Source organism: Vicia villosa, linkage group LG4 (genome assembly GCF_029867415.1).
Source record: "Vicia villosa cultivar HV-30 ecotype Madison, WI linkage group LG4, Vvil1.0, whole genome shotgun sequence".
NCBI lineage: Eukaryota > Viridiplantae > Streptophyta > Magnoliopsida > Fabales > Fabaceae > Vicia > Vicia villosa.
Window position 1 is genome coordinate 90,173,531 of NC_081183.1, and position 8,334 is coordinate 90,181,864.

At 31.4% G+C, this 8,334-nt stretch overlaps 1 protein-coding gene across 2 annotated transcripts; it reads right to left on the minus strand.

Moving 5' to 3' along the window:
- Nucleotides 1-4,421: 4,421 nt before the first annotated feature.
- On the minus strand, nucleotides 4,422-7,822 carry LOC131599327 (uncharacterized). Of its 2 annotated transcripts, XM_058871728.1 has the most exons (3): nucleotides 7,612-7,812; nucleotides 6,079-7,338; nucleotides 4,422-6,010 (listed from the first exon to the last, which is right to left on the minus strand). In XM_058871728.1, exons 2-3 carry the CDS (start codon nucleotides 6,806-6,808, stop codon nucleotides 5,862-5,864), a joined length of 879 nt encoding a protein of 292 aa, XP_058727711.1. In that variant the 5' UTR covers nucleotides 6,809-7,338; nucleotides 7,612-7,812; the 3' UTR covers nucleotides 4,422-5,861. The 2 variants fall into 2 exon arrangements, 1 of the variants encoding a protein (XP_058727711.1); XR_009282704.1 differs by lacking the exon at nucleotides 6,079-7,338 and having other exon boundaries at nucleotides 7,612-7,822.
- Nucleotides 7,823-8,334: the final 512 nt, after the last annotated feature.

The window sequence follows — 8,334 nt, forward strand, 5'->3', positions numbered from 1 at the left end:
GAGAAAATGTGATATATGATCTGATTAATATATTATCAGTTACCGGGTAAAAATGTGATATATGATCTGATTAATATATTATCAGTTACCGGGTAAAAAGGCCCCACATTTCTAACAGAACTTGCAAAGTTATATGCTTTAAGTTGTGTGACTTGCAGGAATTGAAGATTCTCTTTAAAGCTCAACATGAGAAGCAAAATCGTGAGGAGAAGCAAGTCTAAAGAATCAAGCTCTTGGATTCTTGAAGCAAGCTGAGTACTATGAAGCTTCAGAATCAGAAGCAAGAAGCAAGAAGGAAGAATGTTCAGATATTCTGATGATAGAATATGATCTGGAACATTATGTCTGTTTGTTCTGATACATTTTATATGGATCTGATACATTTTATATGGCTCTGATACATATTATATGTTCTAACTCATTCATGCTGACTTTTGTCGTTTAGCGTTGTTCTGTAACATTTCAGGATGTAGAGATGCTCTGATGATGCTCTGGTACATTCAACAATGTTCTGATACAATCTAGCATGAAGTGATGAAAGAAGAAATTCAAGTTCTGAAGCTGTCCGATGGAAGCAGGAATCAGAAGCTGTGAATGTTCTGAAGATCAAAGAAATTCAAGTTCTGAAGCTGTCCGATGGAAGCAGGAATCAGAAGCTGTGGATGTTCTGAAGATCTAAAGAAATTCAAGTTCTGAAGCTGTCCGATGGAAGCAGGAATCAGAAGCTGTGAATGTTCTGAAGATCAAGCATATGTGAACGTCTCTACTGAAATACTCAGGGAAGTCTTTTATTTATAAAATTCTTCTAGTATTAATTTCAGGGGGAGATTGTAAACCTCAGGGGGAGACATACTCACATGCTTATGCTATAGCTGTGTAAATTGTCTTTAGCCGTCTGCTCTTTCTGATCGCAAATTCATATCATTTATATATGTTTTTGTCATCATCAAAAAGGGGGAGATTGTTAGAACAAGATTTGTTCTGATCAATATTCTTAGTTTTGATGATAACAAGGATATGAATTTTGTGTAAGATAATGTGGTACTCTAATACACTGCAATTTCCCTTTCAGGAAATATATAAAAAGTATGCACAAATCAGCGCTCAGAAGCTTTGACTCAGAAGGTTCAGCATGCAACATCAGAACATGGTCTGGTAAGACATCAGAAGATGGTCAAAGCAGAATCAGAACATGGGTCTATGGAAGCATCAGAAGAACTTGAGATCAGAAGCAGAAGCACTGAAGTTCGCATGGTATCACACTCAGAAGCACTTCAAGGTCAGAAGACAAGAAGATGCTATGCACCAAGCTGTTTGACTCAGATGATATTCAAACGTTGTATACACAAACATCAGATCAGAAGCAAGTACAAGTGGCAGGCTACGCTGACTGACAAAAAGAACTTTAGAAGCTATTAAAGGCAACGTCAGTAGACACAGCGTGAACAAGGCTCGAGGTAGTTGACAAAAGAGTGAAACATTAAATGCAATGCTGTACGAAATACGCAAAGCATTAAATGCTCCCAACGGCATCTTCTCAAGTGCCTATAAATATGAAGTTCTGATGAGAAGCATGGTTACCAATTCTGAACGAACTTATTCTAAAAAACTTGGTGAAACGCTGTTCAACTCAAAGCTCAGAAACTTCATCTTCATCAAAACTCACTACATTGCTGTTGTAATATATTAGTGAGATTAAGCTTAAACATTAAGAGAAATATCACTGTTGTGATTATAGCTTTTTAGAAGCATTGTAAAACTCTTATTTGATTACATTAATTTGTAAGTAACTAGAGTGATCAAGTGTTGATCAGGATACTCTAGGAAGTCTTAGCTTGTGTCTAAGCAGTTGTAATTAGAGTGATCACGTGGTGGTCAGGATACTCTAAGAAAGTCTTAGCTTGTGTCTAAGCATTTGTTCCTGGAGTGATCAGGTTGTGATCAGGATACTCTAGAAGACTTAGCCGCGGACAAATGGAAAACCATTGTAATCTGTTGCGATTAGTGGATTAAATCCTCAGGTGAGGTAAATCACTCTGTGGGGGTGGACTGGAGTAGTTTAGTTAACAACGAACCAGGATAAAAATAACTGTGCAAATTGTTTTTATCGTTCAAGTTTTTATACTACACTTATTCAACCCCCCCCCCCTTTCTAAGTGTTTTTCTATCCTTCTTACACCACTATCACCATGAGAATAACTTATGACTTTTTTCATAATATTCTATGTAATACTCTCATAGCGGGTCAATCCAGTATAAATATTACTCATAATATTCATACCTATGCCATGACTCAATAACTCCTTATCCAAGATTCATGAGACGTGATCACTAATCTATCTGAATAATAGTCTCAATGCTTTAATATTATCCCACGTCACAGTAAAGCTCAACTATAGATACGTTAAGAATAATTTTCTTATATTTAATGATATCTCATGATTAAGTCACACCTAAGATTTCTTTAAACAATTTAGCTATTCTAGGGGCTTTATTATTTTAGAAAAGCAAAACATAATAAAGAAATGTCTTTTAATTATTAATAAATAATTCGATACAAGTACCGAAATTATTGGCCTCTTGGACTTACACCAACAGCCACAATCTCTATAGTATTTTCTAATTAAATACCATATAAGAAAACCAACAACAACCGGTCACTTTAAATGTGTGACGCATATATTTTTTAGTGGACAATCTAAAAAATGAAATAACTAACTAATACTCAAAGTCATTGTAATTATTTTCTTAGATTTACAATTGCATTGCACTTTTTTATGGTACAAAGAGATCTTGATTTATTCACACCTTCATTATTTATAAAATGAGTGGGAATAAACATACTTTTTCTACGACATCCCAAACATCGATTCATGCAGCCTCAATAAACCATTTTCTTCTTTCTTTAAATGACTATACCCTTCACCAATGAAAGGCGAGAGTATGTTTATAAAATTTACTACAATAAAAATATTATTTAAAGTCATCTTTCTCGTGAGACGATTAGTCTTTACACAAGAATTAGACTTTGATATTACTTGTTGAAAAATTAACTCAAAACACGCAAGAGAGAAAGGGTAAATTATGAATATTAAGAAGTTGTTTTTTAAATAATTAAGAAAAAATTTATACAAATGTTTGAAGAAAACTAAGATGGAGAGAAAAACAATAAATAAAGTAATGAAATATAAATTAAGAAGTTGTTTTTTAAATAATTAAGAAAAAATTTATACAAATGTTTGAAGAAAACTAAGATGGAGAGAAAAACAATAAATAAAGTAATGAAATATAAATTAAGAAGTTGTTTTTTAAATAATTAAGAAAAAATTTATACAAATGTTTGAAGAAAACTAAGATGGAGAGAAAAACAATAAATAAAGTAATGAAATATAAATATTAGCGATAAAAGAGGGTCAGACTAGGATGAGAGACCTTAATATGTCTCTCACGTAAGTAATGTGGTATTTTTTTTCTTCATTTTTAAAATTTAGCGACGGTTTCAAACTATCACAAAGTGATTAGTAAACTTTATTTGACGCTTAAAAACCGTCACAAAATGAACACTAAAATTTGCCGACAATTTAAAACCGTCACAAAAATGACACTAAAAGTTTTGCGAGAAATTAAAATTTGTCACGAAATAAATAGTAAAAATTTGTGGTGGTTTAAAACCGGCCTTAATTATTGAAAATAATTAAAAAAAACTAACACTGTTCACGTGAGAGACCTATTAAAGTCTCTCACAACAGACGACACCATATAAGAGACCACACCCAAAGTTAATGTTTAGTCCCCAAAATAATTTCTTGAGATTTTATTAAAAAACAAATTCTTTGAAAAAAAATTTTAACTTGCTAGCTTTACACCAAATTTTTAACAGATGTTCTACTATCCAACCTTTACATTTAACTAATTCAATAGATATTTCCTCTTTTGGTTTACAAAGAGATCAATTAAAAAATTGATTTACACCTCACATATTGATAATACAAACTTATGTTCAAGAGTATAGTACAAACTATATAGCATATTCTTTTTCAAAATAAGATGTACTAAATGTATATACATAAATTGAACCATAGTAGAGAGAGGGAAATTCGGCTAATATAGAAGTTCTTTTTCAACAACTAGTGTGTCATAAATCATATAAATATATGGAAATAAAGAATTCTATATGCACCAATATTAGTCACTATGACATCATATTTGATGATTGTTCAGGCGATTTTAGGAATTGATTTTATCAGAATTGAGTTTAGTAAAATTGATTTATGTTTGGATACATGTATGTAAAAATGAGTTGAACAATAAATTATAATGTAAAACTCATTCAAAATCAATTCTGGAGGCAAAAACTACAAATTATAACTCAAGTAGAATCAATTATGGAGACAGAATCAATTCTACTTTTTCTAACCAATCTTAAAATCACCCAAAATTAATTGTATACTTCTATAATTGTTTTTAGTCATTCCAAAAAATCAAACCAAATATACACTAAATCATTTTCAAACCAAAAAGACAAATTTTAAAAAAAAATTGAAATTTAAAAACAAAAAATATTTTTTTGTATGTATGTATATTTTTATTTAAAATTTTTTTTATGATCAAAACAAATAAAGTTATTAATTGTTAAAATGAGAGAGATATTCATGGGTTAATGCAGGGGCGGTTCCATGGTCCAGCTAGTCCGGGCACGCACCCGGGCTCAGCTCCTATTTTTTTTTTGTACTCCCTCTAATCTAATAGGTAATTTTTAGATAAAATCAGGGTCAAAATTAGTAAAAAGAAGGTTAAAATCAGGGGCAAAATTTGTAAAAACAGGACAAAATTAGCTGATTTATAACTATTTATATATTATATCACATGTAACTTGCGGTTAAATTTTTTGCCCAGGCTGCCTAAAATTTCTGATTCCGCTACTGGGTTAATGGATGGAATAAATGTCGGATATTTTAGAGAAGTGACTCGTATACCTTATGTCATAAGGTTTTGAGTGAAAATGTAACATATTCCTTAAAAAGTTGTTATAGTCTTGGTAGATTGATGCTCTTGACGTTCATTTGACATTTAACAAGTGGTATCAAAACTTTGGTTTGACTTGACAGAAAATCATGAATGGGATACAAATATTCGATCCTATTATACAATGTATCAGGAGAACACTTAAGGAGGTGGTTGTTGGATTAAATATTGAGTAGCTTAAAATCAAATCGACTATGCGTGTGTTTGGTTCTACGAAGAAAAAAATTGATTTTGAGGGAATTGATTTTACATAATTGATTTTAATTAAAATTGAGTTTAATATAAAGTGGTTTATGTTTGGGTATATTCACAGCTAAAGTGATTTATATGGAAAATGTTGTTTGAATATTTTTATCAAAATTGCTTTTGGGTGTGCAAATGACTAAAAAGGGTTTTAAAAATAAATCATTCAAATAAAAGTTCAAACACAAGTCCTTGTTAAATATGAAGTACTCAAATCAAACTACAAGTAGAAAATATAATATAAAGTGCAATACAAATTTGAAACACTAATACGATTTTAATTTTTTTTAATTCTATAACTTGATCACGAATTGAATCTCTAACATGATTCATTTCAGATGAAGAAGCTATATTTAAATTTTGAGATGAACCCAAGTCAATCGGTCTACGATAATCGTCGTGATCAACGTCTGTATCTTCATCTTCATAACGATGGAAATCAAAATTCATTTCAGCATTCCTTCTAATAAAGTTGTGTATAGTCATTGTTGCAACAACTATTTCAACCCGTGTCTTTATTGAGAATTTAGGCATGCGGTGTAAAATTGTAAATCTATTATTCCATATGCCAAAAGTTCTTTCTATTGTGCACCTTAAACTTGAATGATAAAATTTAATACCTCATTGTGATTATCAAACCCATGAGACCGTCTAAAATCAGGAAGATGGTAACGTTCACATCTATATGGACCAAGATATTCCATTGGTGTTGGATAACCGGCATCCACCAAATAGTACATACCTGATAAAAAATAAAACTATAAATCATGATAAATAATATTAATAAGTTGTAAAGAATAATATTCATACCTGGAGGAGGATGTGGAAAATTCATATTAGCATTTGTGAGAGCTTGGTCAAAAATACAAGCATCATGGGCAGTACCTTCCCATCCAGCTAATACAAAAGTAAAACACATGTTCCAATCGCATACAACCATTACATTTTGTGTAGGATATCCCTTTCTTCCAATGAATCGAATTCGATCACCGGCACTAACCACACATGGAATGTGTGTACCATGAATTGCTCCTCTGGCATTTTTAAAAATTGGCCAATATCGTTTATCATTTCTAATTTTTGAATGACTATCATGGAAAAAAGGATCTTGAGGTTTAATATATTCCATGGACAAACTCAAGCAAACAAATAACTCTTCATGAAAATGTCTACGTACAGTTTCTCCCGAGTATTGAAATCTTTCTTGAATCATTCTATTACCCACCCCGTGTCCAACTATAATTAAGAACATTGCAACCATCTCCTCAACTCCTATGTGATTAGTGTGCTTTATACCATGATAAACTAATTTATTGCAAAGTTTATGAAAAATATGTTTTTCCATTCGAAACATCCCATAACAACGAGTGAGATTCCCTTGTAATATTTCTTTTACCCATGTATGTCCTGTTAGTTCACTAGTTCTACACGGCTCTTTGCATAAATATTTTAATGCATAACCTCCGGTTAGTGTAGCCACTAGAGAAGCTTGTTCAAAAATTTCATCATCTTCATTTGATTCTTCAATACAATAGTTCATTTTAATCCAAAAGAAATATTGTCAAACATTACAAATATAAAAGAACTATTATCAAATATGTCTATAATTTATATAAGAACTATTGTCAAACACTACAAATATAAAAGAACTATTGTCAAACACTACAAATATAAAAGAACTATTGTCAAACACTACAAATACAAATTTTTCTTATAACATACCAGCTGTTTACTCTCCCACCACTCATCCAGTGCTACAACACTATTATTCACAGGATTCCACCCTAATCCAGTTTCATTTCCGAATAAGTTATACCATGCACGCCAATCCTTTCTAAGACTATCATATCTATTCTTTAATTGTGTTTTTTTCATACTTCCTTTCGGTTAACTCATGAAATCGAGAAATGATCTCTTTCCATCCTTTTTTTGTATAGCTTGTACCAACACGTTCTCCCTTGGAAACTTGATCCAAACATACTTTGACAAAATTTTCAGTTGATTTGTGATCCCAAAAAGCTTTAGTTTTCTGTTGCACCCTTCCATTATTTGTGGGAAGATCCACACTAACTTTTTTGGTAGATATCATTCAATATGGACAAAGTTAAATAAAAATATACTCAAATATTAACCCTATATACATAAAATCTTAGAAAAACCATTATAAAACTGTAGCTTATATGAATAAAGACCAAGCATAATAACAAACAAAATAGTGAAGCAATAACTCTTGTTAAAGATAAATAAAAAAAACAATGGTTTTTATTCAAACATTTCATCAAACACCACACATGCATTATTATCACAACCAAGTAAACAGAAAAATGGAGCATTTGAGCATACCTTGAGATATCAAACACAACAAAAATCTGATACTTTGCAAACTTCTCTTCCAACTAATGTGTCTGTGAATGAAGTAGGTGAGTGATGAGCTAACCTATATAAAGAAGTTTGTAATAACTTTAGCATTAATATGTGAATTAATATGATAAAAATTTAACAAAAATAAGGAATAAAAGTAGGTATATTCTGCAGCTCATACCTTCCCAACAGTAAAATGGAAATTAGAATTTATTTATGGAGTAATGAGGTTGGTGAAGATTAGGTTGAAAGGAAATTATGACTGATAAATTGATGAGAGTTATGAGGTAGGTGATGAGAGTTATTAATGTGGTTAAATTCAAGGGCAAAAGAGAAATTGATGGTAATCAAACCTGCTATGAGGAGAATCGATTTCCAAAAGCTAGGATTCCCAACTTCATCAAAAAGCAATTCTGAACAAGGAAACGTACGTTCGCGGAAGTTTCAGAAAGCCAAGCATAATGAAATTGCTTTAGGGGACCAGAAATGATTTTGGGGCTTTCTAATGTGTAACCAAACACACTATGAATGAGCTAAATGTTGAATATATAAGGCATGTGACTCATTGAGCATTAATTTATTGGTGATCGTAACGATCTTTGGAGTCTCTAAAAAAAATATTAGAGTCTTGATTCAGCTTGATGAGTGTATGAGACTGCATCTTAATACTAAATCATATTTATGATGTGGGTGATATGTTTGAGT

Bases quoted from the DNA above. Each gene is read 5' to 3' on its own strand.
- LOC131599327 (XM_058871728.1), bottom strand. From the start codon at position 6,808: ATGAACTATTGTATTGAAGAATCAAATGAAGATGATGAAATTTTTGAA. The intron at 6,011-6,078 runs GTATGAATATTA...ATTTTTTATCAG, and splicing joins TTTTCCACATCCTCCTCCAG to GTATGTACTATTTGGTGGAT.